The sequence below is a fragment of the Corapipo altera genome, unplaced genomic scaffold (genome assembly GCF_003945725.1).
Source record: "Corapipo altera isolate COAL_440 unplaced genomic scaffold, ASM394572v1 64, whole genome shotgun sequence".
In the NCBI taxonomy this organism is placed as follows: Eukaryota; Metazoa; Chordata; class Aves; order Passeriformes; family Pipridae; genus Corapipo; species Corapipo altera.
Window position 1 is genome coordinate 11,432,588 of NW_020884893.1, and position 21,077 is coordinate 11,453,664.

The 21,077-nt window shown below is 44.1% G+C and overlaps 1 protein-coding gene across 2 annotated transcripts in view; it reads left to right on the forward strand.

Moving 5' to 3' along the window:
- Window positions 1-18,555, forward strand: part of STK4 (serine/threonine kinase 4) — a 46,348-nt gene extending 27,793 nt beyond the window's left edge. For both annotated transcript variants that reach the window (XM_027646359.1, XM_027646360.1), the window contains exon 11: window positions 15,374-18,555. In XM_027646359.1, coding sequence (XP_027502160.1) covers window positions 15,374-15,532 — 159 coding nt within the window. In that variant the 3' untranslated portion in view covers window positions 15,533-18,555. The remainder of the gene's footprint in view (window positions 1-15,373) is intronic.
- Window positions 18,556-21,077: the final 2,522 nt, after the last annotated feature.

Sequence of the window (21,077 nt, forward strand, 5' to 3'; positions counted from 1 at the left end):
ATATCAGATCTTTCCACAGGCTTTACACATAAAGTTGAGGCCATTTGCTCCAAGGCCTTTTTGCTTCTGACACCTGTGTATCTGCCAGGAGCTGGGTTGGTACAGTCACTTTTACAGTGTCTGAGCTGCTCTTGCTCTTGGTGCTTCCCTGGAAGAGCAGCAGGTGGGAGCTGGGCTGTGGAGGGAAGGCAGTGCCATTCCTCTGCAGGATCTTGGTGGGGAGCTGCCACCAGCAGCAGTTGTTGTCTGCACTGGCAGTCTCCACCCTGCTGCTGCAGTGCTGGGGAGGAAGCTGACATTCAGAAACGAGGTTTATGTCTCTTTCCTAAGAAACATTCTGCTTCCTTTGGGAAGACCTTGATTTGCTTGCATCTGCGAGGTCTTGGTGAGTCAGACTTTTCCCTTTCCTGCAATTATCAACAGCTGTAATTCGGGTCTTTCCTTCTCAGTCCTGGACTTAATGAAGAGGATCTGCCTTCACAGCAGAAAAAACTTCGGAGCAGAACTGTTTTTCCTTACAAAAATAAAATTAACATATGCCCTTGAGAGTGTCAAGGTTTGCAGAAGTGGAAGGAGCAGACACAGCCAGTGTCTCAGATGTCTGTGGGAGGGCTGTGGAAGGTGGCTGCTGCCCTGGCCTTTGTTCACAGCTTCACCACGCTGCAGTCTGCTGGGAGTGAACCCGTGTGCCAGCTCTCGTGTTCCCATGCTGTGAGTGCCATTCCCTGCACCAGCCCATCATTTTAGCTCCTTTTGAGCAGTGTCTCTTTGGCTGCTGATGGGAATTTCTTTGGACAGGAAAGATTGCTGTGATTTCCCTTGGTTCCAAAACAGACTTTATCACTTTTCAGTGCTCAGTGTCATCTGTTTCTCTACTGCTGGGGAAGACTGTCCTGCAAACAATATAACTGCGGCTTCTGAAACTTTTCCAGGGCAAAGGAAGGATTAGCAGGAGGTGTTAATTGCCTCTAACTGGGGGGAAGAATGTAAGTGCTGACCAGCTGCCACTTTTGTCAGGGCTGCACAGTAGTGAGAGTCCCCACGTACACTGGTCTCCACCTCACCATTTGCCCGGCAGAGAAGGGTGAGTAGCAGGAGTTGTGGGATCAAACCCAGCTCTTGCCCCAGCTACAGATCTCCTTCCAGTAACCAATAGTCTGGCCTGTTGCTTCCAAAGTGCTTGGGCCACAACTTACTGTCAGTACCTGACTTCTCCAGGGAATGTGCTCCTTAAAACTGACTAGCTCTGAAATGAGACCTCTTTGTTTCAAAAGCATCTGCAGACCACTTGCTCTTGTGGTCTCTGGTTTTGTTTCCTTACAAGGAAGGAAACTGTGTTGGTCTAACAGTGTCTTCAGCTTGTTCAGTTGGACAACAGGCTGTTAGTTTGTGGTGAAACCTTGAATGTGAGTCCTTCTAGTTGCACAAATTAGGTATTGGTGTGATAGCAAGAGATCGAAAGTGTTTATAGAAAGCTGAATTCTGTCAGAGCAAGGCGTTAGGATGTCAAAGCATTAGGATCATGCTGTGGGTTTGACCCTGGGGGTAGATCAGCCTGACAGTGCCTGCAGGTCCGAGTCTGCCTAGCATGTCAGGTGTGGCCCAGGCAGGAAGGATCCAGCCAGGATGGATCCTGTGGGCTGGAGCCCAAAGCAGGGATGTGCAGTGATGATTCCCACTGGCCTGGACCAGCAGCAGTGGCAGCTGGAGCTCAGGTGCTCGGTGTTCTGTCTCTCTCCTCACCCCACTGCTCCCCCAGACACCACTCCTGAACAACTGCAGTTAAAAATGGGCCTCATCAGCACAGCACATTCCTTCTCCCTGCTCAGGGCTGTGCTGAAGAATGGCTGCATACTGGTACCATCTGTTTCTTTCACTGGAAGTTACTTATAGGGAGGAACTGTTAGAGGGCAGGTGATTTATTGCTTATCAATAACAGTAAACACGTTCTGCTTTACAATGACCAGAGTCTCTAATTTATTGTATTCTGTCTGTGAAGGTGTCATTTATCTTGTGAACAGCTTGTTGTCTGCCAGTACCTGGAACATTCAATGTCTTTGGTTTCTTTGAACATCCATTTGGATAGCATTTATTAGCAATCTAATATTGATGCTTTATAGCTTTACTACCTTTTGTCCTTCTAAAAGTTCAATCGATTAAAAACTTGAGAGTATTTTCTGTGCAGTTGCCGGCTTTGAAAATGATGGCAGACTGAATAATTGGCTCTCATTTTGTTGGAATTGGTCTTTGGGTCTTTGCTAGCAGTAGGAAGAAGGCATGCTGAGGATACAGGGATGAGGCAGATGCTAGAAGTACTTGCATTATATGGTGAGCTGCTGGTGTGTGACTTTTTATAGTTTATCATTTTATAGTGTTTCCTGACTCTGCTATGATCCTTCTTTTAACTTCTCTCTTTTAAGCAGCTTGGTAAAGGTGTCAGATGCAGGCCCCTCCACACTAATCTTTCTGTTCCTCCTTTCTCCCATCCAAATTACTCAAGTGAATAATCCGAGCTGGTTACTAAGACTCCAGAAAGTCTGTCTGCTTGGATAGGAGCAAAAAAAGCTTTATTAGAGTGTGCACATTTGTAGGTCATTTAAATGGCATTATTGAAAATCAGATAATCGTGAGACTTCTACTGAATTATTATTTTCAAGGAGAGCAAGTTTCTCTAACCCTTGTGTGATGAATAAAGATTGATTGTTCCAAAAATTCATTTGAATATGTATAGTTTTGCACAGAAGGAAAAGAAGTTTGGTTAAAGTGGAGCTTTTCTCAATAACGTTTTTCCAAGACTAAAACAAACACTTTGAGTGAATCTTCAGGGAGTTCTCTGTCCAAATGTTTCTGCCCTTCATCTATCATGAACTCTCCTTTTTCCCAGTGGTGGCTGGAATAAAAATTACTTCTCAGGCACTGATTTCTTCCAATAGTCTTACTTTGAACGTAAAGTGAACTTGTTTGCTGGGGCATTCATCAGTTTGAGAGATGAAGCCAGATCTGGGGTGGCTGATGGATATCCCTGTCTGGGCCCTATGGAAGTAGGGCACATTCCTAGGTGGGAAGCGAGTAAACTTGTTTCTGCTGTGCTGAATCTAAAATAAAGGTTTCTTTCTGTGGGAGAGCATTAAGGCTATAACTTTCTTTTTATGGGAGGGAGAGAAACAGACTCAAATAAGACCATTTTTCTGACAGCAGAAGGCAGTCCAGGATAGACAAGTATTAACTTCCAAAGCTGACTCGTACCCCCATGGTGTCTCCTGCTTATGGAGGAAGATCTTGAAGTGTAATATCTGGATATAATTCCACTGTGAAGTATGATTTATGAAAAGAGGCAGGTTTTTGTGATGTTTTATTCATTGGTTTTAAATGTCACCTGTCTTGATTCATAGCATTGATGTCCCTTGAATGGATTTCCTTTTTTTTTCCTTCAGCCATCTGCCAAAAATTTTTAAAGCTCTGTTAATTGTTTGTGTCTCTCTTAAGTGTTACCTTTTCAGCATATTTAGTATGTTCTTCCCAGCAAATACTTTTAACTTATGACATCTTTATTAAGGACAAATGGTTCATTTTGTCACCTTATAGTCAAACATACAGTCATTTTAAAAATAAGCCCAGGAACAGCTTACTTCTCTCTTTTATTGTTTGTTAATCTTCTGTGACATTTGCATGAGGAAAGCACTCTGAACCTCACTGCAAACCTCATTGGATTCATGGCTGCCTCAAACCACCAGCGTGGTTTACAGCAAACTCTGTGTATGTAGGTTTTATAAACCTTTCCAAATTTCCTTTATAAAAACAAACCAACAAAAAAAAAACCCCGAGAAGATACCACATTTGGTTTTAAAATTTGTTAGCAATATTTAAAATTGAAAAAGGTGGTTCAGTGACATGACTCCTGTATCTGCTGGGGAAGAGAATAGATTCCTGCTCTCTTCCATTTGGTAACAGGGTCATTGCTCACCACCTGCTTTCACTTTGGTGCAAACTGACATTGATTGCAAAGCACTTTCTGCCACAACTCGCTGTCAAATTTTCGTTTTTTGCTATATTTTTGTATATAGCAGGCCTTCTGTGACATGAGGCTTTTAGATGAAACTTGCAGTGAGTGGGAAGTAAAATGAGTTGCTGCTGTTTGTGTCGAATTGCTTAGGTCATAGCCCTTAATGGAGGCTGGAATAATGTAACCTGAAATCGACTTTATATCAGAGTGTTCAGACTTGTAAACTCAACATCCTGGACTATCTCCGAGGCCCCTTTCCTGCTGTAGCATTTAATCAGCTGAGACATTGACTGAAAGTTTTGTGGATGAACTAAGTAACTAACAGAACTTCATCCAGGGTCTGTGATCACTGGATTTGTTCCACTACTGCTGTATGTTTAAGGTCAGGCTGCAATGTGCATTTTTGCTCTGGGAGAAAGAGAAGAGGAATTAATAATTGAGGGTGTGATGCTGGAAAAATTATCTCTGAGCATACTGTATTCTTTAGAAAACCTGTTGGAGCCTTGTTATGCCTTGAGATGTGTTTTCAAGGCTGGATGTGTTCTTGGCACAGCATCTCCCTTAAAGAAAGAACACTCCTGCTCAAACGAGGTCTATTTGAAATGCTTCTAAAATCTTCTTCCAACTCATCTGTCAGTACAAATGTTTTAAAGGGTAATGTAGCTTAAAAAGACAAGCTTGTCCAGGTTTTTCTCATCTGTAGCAGAAAAGGCTCCTTTTGGAGACTCTTTGCTTGAGGAGCCCATTACAGCTGCTCTGAGTTGCCTCGTGGGAGATGGAGCCTCTGGACCATAAGTGAAGAGCCTGGGGATAAAGTCTCCATCAGGCCTCTCTGGATTCTTTCCAGTGGGCAGGGTCTCATCTGGACAAGTGCCTGAAATGATGCACTGTGGGAGGAGCAAAGTTAGCTCTGACTGCTGGACCTGCTGCATTTGCCTTTGTGCCCTTTCTTCTTCTGTTCCTGTAAATCCTGCAGAAAAGTCCAGGTGTTGCTCATTGCCAGTGTAATTGGTGCATGTAATCCCTGGGAATCTGCCTGCTGACCTCACCAGGAGACTTTGCAGGGAGGAGATTCATCATGGGTGAGGCTTCTTTGAGGTTTTGCTGGTACAGAGAAGGTAATGGAATTTGCAGTTGGCTGTGGCTGCTTCCAGTGGCCTGGGTATCCTGAGAGGTTTGCCTTAGCTGGAGAGGAGAACTGGAGAGGGACTTTTAGCAAGGGTGTGGAGTGATAGGACAAGAGATAAAGGCTTTAAACTGAAAGAGAGCAGGTTTAGATTAGATATTAGGAAGAAATTCTTCCCTGTGAGGGTGGGGAGGCCCTGGCACAGGTTGCCCAGAGAAGCTGTGGCTGCCCCATCCCTGGAAGTGTTCCAGGCAAGGTTGGACAGGACTTGGAGCAACCTGGGCTGGTGGAAGGTGTCCCTGCCCATGGCAGGGGGTTGAAACGAGGTGGTCTGCAAGGTCCCTTCCAACACAAACCATCCTGTTGTTCAGAATCAAAGCTTTGACCTTCAAGAAGAGGGAGAAAGAGCAGCTTTGTACATGTAGACTGATACAGTCTGAAAGGATTATTATTCTGAAATTAAGTGTTTAATTCCTTCTTGTCTTGTGCCTTGCCATCATGCAGGATTGTTATAAATGGATGCCCAAGTAATAGTGAACAGCTGGGAAAACCTTTCATAGCAAAGTGTGCAGCTTTGTGAGACATGGATTTTATGGAGATGGTTCACTGGGGGACTGTCCCAAAAAATATTTGTCTCTGAAATATTAAACACATGCCCCTGGTTTTAAAGATGACTGCGTGGGCATGCAGTTGTTGATTTTTATTTTTTTTTTCAGAATCCCCTGGAAATCTCTGTAATTCAGTCTTTCCTCAGAAAGCTTTTAATTCTCTCTTCTGTCTTCTTTGCCTTCAAACTGCAGCTGTTGCCTCCCTTCCCTCAGTGAAGGAGCAGAGGCAGAGCAGCATTGGACCAAGGTTTTGCAACACTTTTGGGTACACAGTGTAGGGAATTGGGTGTGGTCTTCCTGGAAACAAATCCCCTTCAGCAGCTCTCCTGGAGTCAGAAATAAAATGGGAGACTTAAGACTGAAATAAAAAACATTTATTGAATAATGTTTAATACTCTTAAGTGTTAATATATTTATATATTATATATTTAAAACTATAATGGCTCCTTGCCATGGATGATGTGTGTTTTAAGCCTTCACTGTGCATTGCAGATTTGAGTGTGTGAAATCTTCTGATATGTTAATGCTGATGATGCACCAGTATCACCAGCTTCTTACTCCACATCATTAATGAAGGCTGTAGTTGTGTACTGATTTAGTGTTAACTAATTGGTTACCACTTCAGTTACATTTGTGTTTCATGCTGGGCAATATCATGTGAATGAATCACTCCTAGTTTAGGATAAGGGATCCTGAATAAAGAAGTTTATTGTCAATCCTTTAGTAAGCAGAGCCCTTAGGAGCAGGGAAGAGAAGGGGAAAGGGTAGGGGGGGGTTGGAAGGAAGCTCCATTACAGACACATGTACCCTTCCTGGCAGAGCTTAGTTAAACCTTTCAGATCTGTAAAAACATTTTATTTGGTTTAAAGGAATCAGCATTTCCTGACAGATTGCTTTTCTTTAAAAAAAAGGGGGGGGGAAAAAAACCCCACATTGGTCAGCTGTGTGCTTTACAGTTGAGTTGTGCAGCTAGCCAGATCCTCAAAGCCCAATGACATGATTTATTTTAGCATGTTCAGAGGTATTTTGGTACTCTTACTTAAGAAAATTAAAGCATAATCACTTAGAGAAGGAAAAAACCCTCTGCTGTCTTTTTTCTTAATCAAACCTCTGGCAAGCAAGTGCTTTTTAAAAGCAAGTGATGCTTTTTTTTTTTTTTTTTTTTGCTTGCTTGTTCAGACAGGCTGACCTTTTATCTTGGTTTGTAATTCAGTTACTGGGGAAAAAAACAACCCAGTGAGATAACTTGTCTTTGTGGTTGCAGGATTAGTCAGCCACTTTCTAAGTCCCTAAAGGATTTTAAGGTTTGGACTTCTTCAAGTTCAGTGCTGCAGAACAACACCAACACAATCTGTCATTCCCTTTGTTTAGATTGAGTGTGTACAGTACTTGGGATGATTTTGGAAGTGAATGGCATTATTCATGCTCATAATTGACACTAAGGCTAAAAAAGGAAATTTAATCTTGGAGCTGAGAAGATTAAAACGAATTGGTCTTTCTTTAAAAAGCTCTGGTTTTTTTTTTAATGACCACTCACCACTCATATCAGTGAGTAGAGATTTGGATGGGTTTGCTTCCTTGATACAACTTCATGGTGCTGAGGTAATGACAGCCTGCAGTGTTTGTGTGCTTGTGCTGGCTGGGACACCAAAACTTTCTTGAGCCTTTTAAGGATTACAGTGAGAATTACTGAAGTGCAGTTCTTGGCTCAGAGCAGCCCAGGGATGCAGGCTGTGCTGTTCCCACAGTTCTGCAATCCCTGTTCCATGCTAATAACTCTGCATAATCACTGCACAGTTCTGTCTGGGTAGCCAGGGAGAGCTGGATGTTTGCTGTGATCCTCCGAAATTGGGAATTTTCTGGCATCTTGCCAACAGCAAAGCTGCTCCGTGGTTTCGAGGAATGGGGGGAAACTTCCAAACTGTAGGGAGGGTGAGAAAGCAAAGATGCCTCTTAGCTGGTGAAGGAGCAGCCGTGTGTCCAAAGTGTGTGTGTGTCTCTTCCAGAGCACCCACAGGGATTCTCTGCTCAAAGAACTCTTGAGGGAGGTCCTTGCTGAACCAGCAGGACCAAACATTACGGGTGGAAGTAATTCTGTAGGGATAGTAACAAATAAAATGGTCTGGTGTCATGCCCCTGTATTTTAATCAAATAAGCAGAGCTCCATGGCAAATGAATTGGGATCCTTAGTGGTATTGTAGCAGTGAGATCTTTCAGTAGCCATCAAACTCCACACCTGTGCAAGGAAGGCAGAGCTGGAGAAACAGCTCATCTGAGAAGCCCTGGGTCTCCTCTGATATAACACTCTATTAAAATATATTTTTCCAGTTCAACCAGGGACCAGACACTGAGTGTGTGGTAGTGTCCATCTTTTCTTCCACAAAAAGTGATGCTGTGATTGCACTTAAAAATTTAATGGTTTCAGCTGCTTGACTTGCACTGACTTGAGCTGACTTGACCTCTAGAATGATCTAGAATGATGATCTGGTTGGAAGTGGAGTGTTATTTCTTTCTGGAAAGCCGTGTGCTGTTCAGATGAGGTAGCCTGAAACCACTGTCTCCACGTGTGCACTGATCACAGATCCTGTTCTTTTTCTTTGGGAATTTCTGGCCGTAGTGCTGGTTTGACTTTTGCTGGATGCTGCAGCCCGTGATGTATTTTGCTAGTACATTGCCTAAATAATTAAGATGCATTAAAAGCAGAAGCTTGTGCTGCTGAGACTTATTTTTCAAATCCTTTGAAAGTTTAATATCTGTATTTTGAATCTTGCATGAAATCCCACAGTGAGTGCACTTCATCCTCTGCTTTCATAACAGTGAGAAACTTCACTGACGTGCTGATGCTAAAAGGGGGGGAAAAATCAAGATAATTAGTATTTGTGTAGGCACAGGGGCTTATCCTGATTTACTGCAGCCCCTCTGTAGAATGGCTGCCTGGCAGATCTGTGGAGTTGTAGGGACCTGACAGTCATGAGAAAAAAGTGGGCAGAAAGTGCCTGTAGGTTTTTAGGTTCTTGTGTCCTTTGCATTTGACAACTTAAAGTGAATAAATAGTTAATGCCTGCTCATATATTACATCAAGGCTTCCTTATGCTAGAAACATAAATGAGAACAAGGCACTTAATTTTTAGATCAGTGATTGAAAGTATGCCAAGCAGTATTGAGGCAGCATTTCAGGAAAACTGCTATGGAAAAAAATGGCATGCTATTCCAACACCAATTTATATCACCATCCTCAAGACCTGGAGTCTGCTTAGCGTGAGAAATCACCTTCTACATTTAATTTTGGCCAGAGAAATGGAATACATTTATTTCTGGTTTAAAAAAACGTGCGTAGTACTATTGAGTAATGTGCTCCCTCCGAGTATATTTGATACGAGCATTTAATTGATACGGTGTTTAACCAGTCTTTCGAGTTGCAGAAAGCTAATTCCAGAATAATCTCAGCTCTTACACTTGTCAGAGCTCACATTCATGAATCCTCGAGATGACACCTCTCCCTAGCTCGTGGTCCTCTGCAGCACCCGTGCGCTGCCATGTGCTGCAGGCTGAGCTCTGCTCCGAGGTGGTTGCTACAAATAGTCGTGGCAAGTGGTATCCGAGGGGTGAGCACCTCCCAGAAATAAAACTCTGCTTGAGGAGGTGACAGAAGAAAAGTTCAGAAGTTGAGGTGGATACACAAACCGATCTGCAGGATCCTGGGGAAGGAAGTACAAGTGTGCCCTTGGTTTTGTCAGAAGGGAAGCGTCTTGATAACAGCGCTGATAGCCAAGGTCAGGGGAGGCAAGAGTTTAATTAGTCTCTTCTGTGAAGAGCCTCCCTTCCCAAAGGACATCTGAACACTTAATAGACTGTGTGTAGGAATTCTTTTTTACTTGTCTCTGATACAAAGCCACTTCTGCTGTGGAGTGTGATCATCAGTAGCCTCCTGTGAGGGGCTTCCATACAGTTGCAGTCCCACTTGGTTGCTCTGGTTTTGTTTTTCCAAAGTAGCCTGTTGCTACTGTATTACAGTGGAAATATTTTTCATTATCTCTAACAGCAAATTCCTATTTGGCATTTAATGTTTAGCATAGCTTGGATATCTCAGTCTGGATAAAACCCCTTCTCAAGCCATGCTTAGAGTTTGCCTCTCCAAATATACACAAGTAAATGATGAGTTGTGCTCCCTGCTGATATGATTGATGAGTTTCCTTGGGGGGTTTTGATCACTGGGCATGCAGTCAAGAACTGTTAGATTGCAGCATAAAACTAGGCAGAAGAGGAAGTTATAACAATAAAACCTCTGCTAAATAGACAATTAATTTGTTTTTTTCTTTAGTTCCCATCTAGCTCATATCTTTTCTACTAAGAATTTATTTCCCTGTGTAGCGTGGGAAGCTGCAATTTTATTACTTCTGTATTTTAGTCTTCAAACTCCCACTGCCCCTTATGAAGTGATAATTGCTAAAGCCCGTTTTTCTAAAGGCTATTTAAAACTTAAAAGTTTGACATCAAGTTATGTTGAGCAGTAAATGCCACCTGGAATATCTGGGTGAAAGGCAGAGAGAGCGATTGCTGCAGCTGGGTGTTTCCTTTCCAAAAAGCCACTGGGGGTAACAGTGGGAGGATATTCAGAAAATACTCTGAGCATGTGGAAGACAAGTGTTCAAACTCAGAGAAATTATGGTCGAGGGATGTGACCAGAGGGCTGAGGAAGGAGAGAACAACTTCCTAATTTTATTTGTAGGACTGGCTGTAAGTACCAAGACGCAAAAATATCTTCCTTCTGCAAAGCTGTTCAGGTACCTTCACCATGAGGAGAGTAACCTCATCTCATCAGTGTCATACATATTCCAGTTTTGTCCCAGAAGTCAGGGTGCATCTGCACATTTGAAGAGTGATGGTAGAACAACTGCATCCCCTCCCTGGGGATGGAGGGTTCATGTTTGGCACAAGCTTCAGGACTTCAAAGACAGCATCTAAAAGCAAAGCCCAGATAGCTTGAAACGGTGCAGACATGCAAGGAAAAGGCTTTGTGCTAAACCCAGGGATCAGATTCAGTGTCAGCAAGTAAAAAGAAAGTTTCAGGAGGAACATGCTTTCCACTTGCCCCAAGGTAATGTTTTTTGATTCCTGTGCAGTCAGTGAGCTAGAGCTTTACTGAGACTCTTTTTTGGAGGAGAAACGTGTGAAAGCTGCTGGGAAACAGCTCCTTTCTGTTTGATGTTCATAATTCATGCAGCAAGAGGATTTTGCTGGCAGTGTTTTTGCTAGAGGAGCAAATAAGAGTGATAACTGAAGTGACCTGGGGGTTAGTGGACAACCATATTTATGTCAGTAGTGCAGTGTGGTCCAGGCAGTGGTGACCTTGTGCTGCTGAAGGGCTCTTGAGAGACGAGAGGAATGTGCCAAGTCCCAAACTGGTCAAGCTACAGACCTTGCTGTAGGCAAACCAGCATGGGGTGCTCTTCAGGGTAAAGACTATGGGTCCCAAGAGAACCTGTGATAAATCACTTGCATCGGCTTCTAATTCAAAAAAGTTTTTACTGTTTGGGATTTTTGTTTGAGTTTTTTGTGGGGACAGGGCAGGGGCTGAGTTAATTCTCCAGGCTTTGTGTTTTACAACAGACTTTTTTGTTTTGTGTAAATAAGAAATCTGGCATGGTCTGTTTAAAAATACTGTGGCAGGGTTTTAGACTGCTTCCTGCTTAGGACAGAGCAGTATAAAGTTCAGATCATGGTGACCTTGAATATCAAACCTGTGGCTTCTATTTATTCTCCTTTTGCTGCTTAGGTTCATTTACATTCAGTAGAATATCATGTTGCTGTGACACTTTACCTGACTCTAAGAATTGCAAGTGTTTGGTTTTTTTTTTTTTCCCCCTGTTCTTAAATGCTAATTTGAAAGGATGGCAACTCAGAAGCAGTTTGCTGAGTTGAACATTATTCAGTGGGGTAGTTTGTCTGCAAATCTGTCTGAAATACTGACAAAGGAATGTCATGAATAACTTACAAGTCTTCTCCTTGAGGAAGAAACTGTATTTCAAATGATGTGTTCCTGGTTTATCCATCATTACTGTGCATGCATGGGAAGGCTGTAGGTTATGTCCTTCCAGAGGATATAATTATGTATGTCCTTCTGAATTATACAGCAGAATTCATCAGCATATTGAAACAAGACGTTGCTGTCAGTGGTGTCTGAAGACCAACAGAACAGCCATGGGTGAGAGGCTTTCAGGTGAACACTTGCACCTCTGACACTTGTCTTCAGTTGGGCATTTTTACAGAGTTAGGATCATTCTCAAAACCTTGAGTGAAAATACAGCTGTTCATCAAATGGTTAAAAATCAGCTTTCTGCACACAGAACCTTGCTGGAATGGTTTCACTGCACTGCCTCCTCTCCCTTTTGATGGATGTGTTTGACCAACCTTAGGACAAGTATTTTATATCTGTCTTTACATTTGAAATGAGATTCCTTCCTTTAGAAGTTTGTCTTAGGTATTTGATCAGTGTGGACAAAAATAGATAGCTTTTACAGAGACACTTTGACTTCTTACAGCGGAGGAATTGCTGAGCAGTGAGGAGAGGAGTGGGACTGAGCCCATGGCTAAAACCAGCTCTAATTGCAGCTGCTCAGCACTGAGACTTTACCCCAAGTAACTGTCTGTCATGAGATGCTGTCCTTGTCCTTCTTGTCTTATTTTGCTCCTGGCGTTTCACGAAGAGAATAATGTCAGTGTCCCGGGAGTGTTCCACTGAGAGACAGAGATCCTGGAGTCTGAAACTTCATTTCTGGCAGAAAGTCTGTCTGTGGCATTGGCTTGCAGTGAACTGCCATGCAGCAAAGTGAAATGGAGGCCATCACATTTGAAACAGTTCTCTTTCTTTTCTTTTTTTTTTAATTCTAGAGACGTGTGTGTGAGTGGAAGGACGAGCTGAGTAATTGCCCAGCCCAGGTCCCCGGGCTGGTGCTTCACAGCCTGAAGCAGGGCAGGAGCAGAGGGCTGGCTGTCCTCTGCACTGCGTGGGTGTGTGGCTCTCATTAGCCACTGGGTGCTGTCAGTCTCTCCTCAGCTCATCTGGGCTGAGCAGTCACGTTCTGGACCTTTCCCAGGGCTGCCCTTTGGCTTCTCTGCCTCTTTCAGGACCAGCGTGGCACTCACAGCCAGGCTACCGTTCTTCCAGGGGAAGGCTCTGTGGTTAGTTCATCCTCACCAGCACAGAGCACTGCACACAGGATGTTCCTGAGCTCCCAGATTTTTGCAGTGCCTTGCCTTGCCTCCCTTCCTTCTCCCACCACCCCTGTGCTGGTTAACCCGTGATCAGGCTCCTGAAGTAGCAGCTTTGCTCTGCGTCAACGCGTCTGCGCAGGGAACACACTTCCCAGTTTGCTCATATTAATATATATCTGTGGGCTTTTGCCCACTCCAGACTTAGCAGTACTCCAGCATCTCCCATGCTGTTAGCCATCTGTCCTGACAAACACAGTCCCGGGAGCTGTCACAGCCGTTGTGTCCCTTGGCAGGCAGTTCTCCCCGGCAGCAGGAAGACTCTGTGTGTCAGTACCCACGAGGGTGTCCCGAGATGCTCCATCGGGTTCAGGAGCAGCAGCAGGGCAATATTTTCTTACTGCCACCTTCTCAGATGGAGAGACCATCCCTGTACATCTGCCCTGCCCTCTGCTCTGCCAGCTCTGGCACTTTGTTTCTGGCTGTAAGCAGCACCCAGCACTTTGGGAGGTGGTGGAAAAGGCTCAAAGGGCACCTCTGGAAGATTGCAGCCCTGTGACAATTTCTGACATCTAGTAGTTGGCTTAAGCCTTGATCAAGGTGTTTTAGATCTGTTCCAGTGCTCTCTTTCAGCAGTCCAGCACTGGATACACTGGGGGAGCTGACAGCCCTTTGCTCCGCTGTAGCTGCTCAGTATGTGTTCAGTACTTGAATTAATATTTTCTTCTGTTTTGCATTTTCATTTGACTTTTCAATTCCCTGGACTGTGAGGAAGGGGAATGTTGAATAATTACCTGCTCCATAATAAATTAGTGTGAAAAGGCAACTGGTGCCATGCATCAACTTAAACTGCTGCCTAGTAAAGTTGCATTAATGTGTATAAATAATGTATATCTTTGCAGAGGAAGTGCTTTGTCTTTCTAATGAACAGTTGCCTGATTGGAGAGGCCCAAAGACTGTATATCCTCAGCAGAAAGGTTGTGTTTCATGTGTGCCTGGATGATTAAAGTGAATTCATGATCCTGTAAATGCAACTAGGAGAGATCTTTAGAATATGCTAAAGAACTTCAAAAGACCATGTGAGAAATCAGCTAGCAGAAACCATCTCAGGAAGAGGGATCAAGATTTCTGTATCTTAGTATTATTTTTAAGGACTGATGCAAACTGCCATTAAACTTTCATTTGTTGCCTTGTAGTAGGCAGCAAACATTTCACTGAGCATTTTGGTTCAGAAGTGGTTTGAAGAATAACCACGACAGCTGACTAATTAACAGCTAAACCAGGACAGCACCACTTGCATGTAGCTGAAATAAAAAGATAAGTCACTCAATTATGACATTTGTTGAAAGTCAAAAAATTGACAGTTCTTTGTGCGCAAAAATCCCCAAATTATTTTGCATGTTCTTAGCATCCACAGCAGTGGATGGCATCACTGATGGCAGGTGCTGCACAGTCATCCCTGTCCTGCTGCAGTGGCTGTAAAACAGCATCTCCTGTGTGTTTCTGATGGTCGCTTGGTTTTGGATGGGAAAAGGGCTCGTGCTTAAGTGAACATCCGAAGCACTTCCAGTGTCCATATATTTTAACGTTGTCCTAAAATCCTGTCTGTTCCACAGGTTATGATATTATAATGTTACATAAAGGCTGTAGCTGTGGACAATCTAGACTGTCCAGGCCACACTTGGCATCTCTAATCACACAGTAAAACTCTTCTGTTCCAGTTCTCAGAAAATTGGCATGGACAAGAGAGCCAGATAAACTAAGGTCAGGCAGAGAGGGAATTCAGGGAGAGGGAGCTTGTCCAGAGTAGTCTGACATCTTCACATGTGCAGGAAAATACAAATTGTACTTGCATACTGTATCAGTATGAGGCTGACCCAAAGAGACCTGGTGTGTGTGCTTGTGCTCTGGGATTCCTGTCTGAATCCTCACCGTGATTGAGCTTCAGCCTGATTGTACAGAAGTGATTTTTTTATTCAAATGCAACTTTTGTCAATGGTGTTTTTTGATTTCTGTTCCCCTCTGTCTCCTTTTGTCATTTAGCAGAAGTAAGTTTAGGTGCAAGGAAAGGGGAGGGGAAGAGAACTTTGCTCCCCTTCCATCTCAGTGCAGTATTTCTGTTCTAAGCCTGCAAAATGAAGCGTTAGAAAAGCAACTCAGCGGGGGAAACATTTCACTAGTTGTTTATACGCTCACACTGCCACTAAACAGAGCATGTAATGTACCTGTAAAATGAGCAGAAGCAGCCCAGTGTCCCCAGGCTCGTGCCAGTCTCAGTGAGAGCAGCAGCCTGGAGCAGAACTCTCCCACTCTTCCCGCTGGAAGGTGCACCATGCCCGCCGGACGGGCAGCGGGATCCCTGCAGACCTGGGGGTGGTGGCCACGCTGACACCGCTGTCTGTTCTTCTTTTGTCTCCTGCTCAGCTGAAGACATGGAGTGTGGATGAGCTCCAGAGGAGGCTCTCGGCCCTGGACCCCATGATGGAGCAGGAGATTGAGGAGATCCGGCAGAAGTACCAGTCCAAGCGGCAGCCGATCCTCGACGCCATCGAAGCCAAGAAGCGGCGGCAGCAGAACTTCTGAGCCACGGGGGGTAGAATGTTCTTCCAGCCCCAAACAATCAGCTCCTTGCTTTTGTGACTACTGAACAGATTGATTTCTATTGAAATACGCTAGCGAAATAGAGGGCAATACTTCTGCTCGTTTATTTTTCCATAGCACCTTTGTGAACTCAGGAATGCCGTGACCTGGAGGATCCTGGGGGTTGTGTTTTCATGTTAGACAGGTATTTAACACGTTATTGCAAAGGAGTTCTGTTACTGTTTTTTAGGAGGATTGTTTTTAAACCAGAGGAACAGATAGGAATAGGCTAATGAAAGTTGGCTCACTCTCTTTTCAGCTGAACTTTCAAGAGTCCATTTTGGTTTCAGTGAATATGGACTGTGGTATTTAACGGCTGCATCTTTTGTGGGTTTTTTGGTTTTGTTTTTCTTTGTGAATGCACAGACTCAATTTCAAGCTGTTAACTGTCTCTACTGTTAAGGTACTGATAAGTTTTAGGTCACTGAAGAGAGCAGGTGAGAACTTGTACAAACTGTTCCAGCCTTTTGAAAGAAACTTAAATCTCAGTTTTTAAAAGGCCTGTAATAAGCCCCATGCCTTACACTGTGTGCTTTAAGCAAGTGTGGTTTTCTCCAGACCTCAGTTTTGTCCTCTTTTTGTGTCCTGTATGAATTTATATGAGTAGATAAAGCATGTTGTGCCTCCATAAGAAATTACGTTCTGTCATTTAAAATCCACACCCATTTAAAACCAAAAGCCAGTCAGTGATCTGATTCCCCTTTGTCTGTCTGTCTGGAGATGTCCTTCAGGGAGACTCTGCTGACAATGGAGTGCTGAGGAAAGGAAACAGCACTTGAATGGGTGGAAGGAATAATCTCAGGAACTGGGTACTTCAGCTGTGTCTGAGAGGACTTAAAAAATCTCCACAGCTTGTGAAATATTTTATAGGCTTCATTTCAAATTTACATCTTTAGACACTTGAATAAAAACTTGGTTTCACAATCCTTCACATTTCTGCAAGGTTTAGCACATCAGGAGAGTTGAACTGGAAGTAAAGACTGTTGAATTAACAAAGATGTGCATTTATGGTGGTTGAGCAAAGGCGGAGGTGATCTGGATGAGAAGACAACTACTGATGTCCTGCTGGAAGAGGTTCAGTCTCTTCCAGTTTCTCTGGATGCTCCTGTGTTGGTAGGTTGTATTTTTTTTCATTTCCCTGCTGTTCTTGCCCAGTAAAGGTCAATCAGTGGCGATGCCCCAGCGTGTACAATCGCTGTGAGGATGGTGCAATCAGCTCACACCAGAGAGGGGAGAGGAAAACAGAAGCAAAGAGCCTCTTTGCAGGGCAAAGACTGAGCAGTGCCTCTGCCCTGTGGGCTGTGACAGCAGAGCCGTGTAGCTTTAGGTGTTCCCAGTATATGATGAATTGTTTGGACAGAGCAAGTATTTCTACCAATTTATTTTCATTTTGCTCTGATAGAGGGAACAGTTTCCCTGTCGATCTTCTGAAACAGGCCTTGGTACATCACCTAGATAATAAAACAGCAGTGTCTCCTGGATCAAGTGCTGCGAGAGAGGTGAAGCACTCATTTCATGCCTTTGTGGGGTCTTGTTTTCCCCTTAGAGCAGACTCTTGGCTATGCTAACAGGTCTGCTCCATAGCTGTGAAAGGAACCAAGCCATTCTTACCCTCTGCAGCTCTGGTTGCATCAGTTTGTCTCTGTTTGACGTGCATTGGGGTCACGGCAGTTTTGGAGATCAGCAAGCTGTCCCTAAGGAAAAGGGAGAGGCAGTAAGCAGTGTATGTAGGGGGCTGAAGGAGGAGTACATCCTGGGATAACCAGCAATTTGATAGCCTCAGGTACTGGGAAACATCAGGGCTCATACCGTGCTCGTTGGAATCTGTGCAATACTCTTTGCCCTGATCTTGTCTTTGTTATGAGAGCATCCTTGAGCATCCTTATCCGTGAGCATCCTTTGCATCAAAGAAACTCCCCCAACTTAGGAGGGAGTTCTCTGCTCAGTACTGGATCTTGTATTAGTCACTGGGATGGATCTGGCCCAGCACCTCTGGTGTGATGGACACACAGACATGGTAAACTGTGCACTGCCTGTGTGTGGCGTGGATCAAACGGGCTCTGCCGGGAGGAGTTTTACTTCTGCACTGTGTAGGTAACTTTGTAGTGATCAGAGGGCATTAGAACCCCCAAGTTTTAGGTGAAACACCATGGGGTGGTGTCTATTTACAGAATATGCAACCTGTGACTGCTGTAACTGAATGTAAGCACTCTTGAAATGCTCTGCTTTGCTGATGCAATTGTCTTAAAATATAGCAAATGAACCAAAATAAGTAAAACTGGTCCAATGGCTTAACTGTCTTTGAACCTTTCTTAAATGCTTGCATTGGCTGAGACTTAATGATGTTTCTTGCACTTAGAGCTGTAATGCAGAGGAATTATTTTCTCTTCACTGATTTTCAATCTGTTAGAGAAAATATTTCCCTTTTTTGGTCCCTTTGTAGAGGGTCTGGAAGGATGGGACCTGTTCACTCCTCAGAGTGAACTCTTAGCACTCCAGACTAAGACCAAGGCTGGTGTCATAAGGGAAGGCTGTTCTGACAAAGTTTTTAAGCAAAAAAACTTGTTTAATTGTGAAGCTGCATTTGCGTGCTCCTTGGATCCATCTGCATTGCTGAAAGGGTTCTGGACAAACTGTTCTCTTTGCTTCTAAAACCCAGAGATACTGATGATGTCAGTCATGCGAGACTTACAAATGTGAAGTTTGTAGCTTTAACTTTTTTGTAACAAAGAAATTAGCGACACTGGCATAAACTGCTGACTTGAAATGCTATTTTGTAAGATCTGGCTGTTTGTATATAATAGTGTTGGGTCTTTAGTTTGTATATGTATGAAACAGTAACTTTTATTGCATTCCTCTCAGTTTGATACAGGAGATTTTATTTGATCTTTCTCAAATATCTTGCCTTATTTGTTCAAAGGGGCAAATAAACTGTCCCTACCTGAAAGCATCAGGTAGTGTCGTGACTCACGTTTGTGCATTAAAATACTTTGGTGTGTTATTGCTTATGAGGATGAGCTTTAACATGGTGTACCTCTAGTCAGCCAATGTTATGCAACATTCTGGAGGAGAGTACAAGCTTTCAGGAACACAGGCAATAAACACATCAGATAAACATTTTGGAACAGGCAGTTCCCCACAGTGAGGAGCATGGGCAGCCCTGCCTGGAGCCCCACTCGTGCAGGAGAGTCATTTGCCCCACGCTGTGCTCTGGCAAATGGGGATGCTGAACTCTGCTGTAGGTCCCTGCTGTCTCTGCAGCAACTTCCCTGAGCCAGCAGTCAGGTTTGGGACTAGGTACATATCAATTTATCCACCTTCCTACACAACAGGTGAGGCTTGAGGCTCACTCCCAATTCTGGCTCACTTTGAGCTTTCTAGCTCAGAAAAAGATGAAGCTGACAGTGAGTGGGTGCTGCCTTCCAATGGTGAACTGTTGGCTTCAACGTGGTTTCCCTGAGCAGTTACTAAATCTGTCCTGGAGGGATGACTAACGGGAGCAGAGACAGAATTCATTCAGGAGTCAGCTTTGGTTAGCAATCCCGGAAGAAACAAAGTAGATGTGAGCTTTTAAATGCTCGGAAGGAGCGTGGAAGTGAAAGGGAGGGAGGCTGCAGGCATTTCTAGTAACTGGGAAAGCCTGGAGCTCTCCCATATCCTCAGCATTGTTACCAGCATATTGTGGAACCCCAGAACAAAGGGAGGGTTGTGTTCCCAGTGTTGCCATACCAGGGGAGTGTTCATGTGCTCCCTCCCTGCTGGCAGCACTGCACCTGCTGCACAGGTATTAACTGCATAAAAGAAACAGAACCAACACTGGCAGGTACCTGTGAGCTGGGACTGATGTTTAGCCAGGTTTTTCTCCCCGATTAATGGGAAAAGTCAACTCTCCACTAAACCTGTAGGATCAGCAGTTATTAAGAATAATCAATACTAAAGGACAGGGGCTGCTGTGCCAGTGTCCTGTATGCCCAGCTACTCATTTCCTACACCCTCATTTTGTCCCATTTCCTCCTGTGCACAGGCCAGAGGAGTCTGAGCTTGGATAAATGCTGTGAGCATTGGCTGACAGCCCTGCCTCGAGCGCTGACAGCTTTTCATTGCGCTAATCACTCTGGCAAAATTTTGAAGGGTCAAACCGGGAAACAACCATCATCTCTTTCTAGACTGAAAGTTAATTGTCCTTTAATTTAAGAGCCCAGGAAGGTAGCCAACGTGTTTATAAAGTTTAAAACAGTTCATTTCCAGCTCTGAAGGACAGTTTGTTCCGCTCCCCTCTAGGTTGTCGCTGTTCAAAATCAACAGAGCGCTGGAAGCGGAGGGAGCCCAGAGTCCCTGAGTCCCATCCTGAGTGGTGAGAGCAGCACAGCAGCCTCTTACCTCTGCACAGGCATCAGGTGGCTGAGCTGAGGGTGGGGTGGACTTTCCTCAGCCCGAGGGGCTCACAAGCTCTGGACCATCACTCCTTCACCACAGAGGGGATGGTCTTGAAAAAGGCACGGGGCAGTTTTCCCCCTCTGCTCTCACCAGACTTGAGGTGTGGGTGTGAACATGCAGATGATGTGAACATCACTGGTTTTGTGCCTCCCTGCACATCTGACCTGTGGTTTTCATTCCCTGAAATGGTGTGACCTGTCTAGGCATATTTAGTTAATTCAATTCCATGCCTTCAAGGCTGTTCTTTTGGCTTTCTCAGGCACTTAGAATGGAAGCCTTGAGACTATTATGTGTTTCCTATAACTAAGTTAACAGCTGTGGTTCAGATAAATCTCTACCAGGAGGAAGTGTTTTAGCATTATTTTGTAAAACAAAAAAATAGAACTACTGCACTGTTTGTCTTTACTGATCTCCTTACACAGTTCAGCAGATAGCAGTAACACTGATTTAACACGTCAAGCAGTGTGCTCAGGCACTAAGCTTGGATTTTTACTGAGGTCAGCAGGACTGTAGGAACCTGTGAGCAGCAGAGATCCCAGAAACGCTGTCAGTGAGGAGTCTTCCCTTCCTACAGATCAAACCCTTTAAAATCTCCTGAGTGCACAGACTGTGCTCAGGGTAGTCACCGTGCTTAGAGCTGGCAAAGGAAAAGAAGTTTCAAACAGAAGTAATGAAGTTTACTTTGTCTCTTTGAGGAGAGTTGTCTAATTCTCGGCTGCATTAAACAGCTTAATAAGGTCACTCCTTAATCACCATTCCCTGGAGGCAAGAGAGTCGTGCTTTCATCAATCATTTTGTGAATGTGGAAAGCAGCTTTGTAGGAATAACCTGATAAAGTGTGTAATTGATTTACCCACTGTACCAAATGAAAACGCAGCCACTCAGGAAAACTGATTAGGGATTAGCAAAAGAACACGAGTTTCCTCCTTGCCTTAGAAATAGTAAGTCAGCCCCGTTGCTGCACAGACGTGTCTCTGCAGAGCGTGGGCTGTGATCACCCACTGCTGCTGGGCACCTTCCTGCACCCGGCTCTTCCCTGCTCTGCAGAACT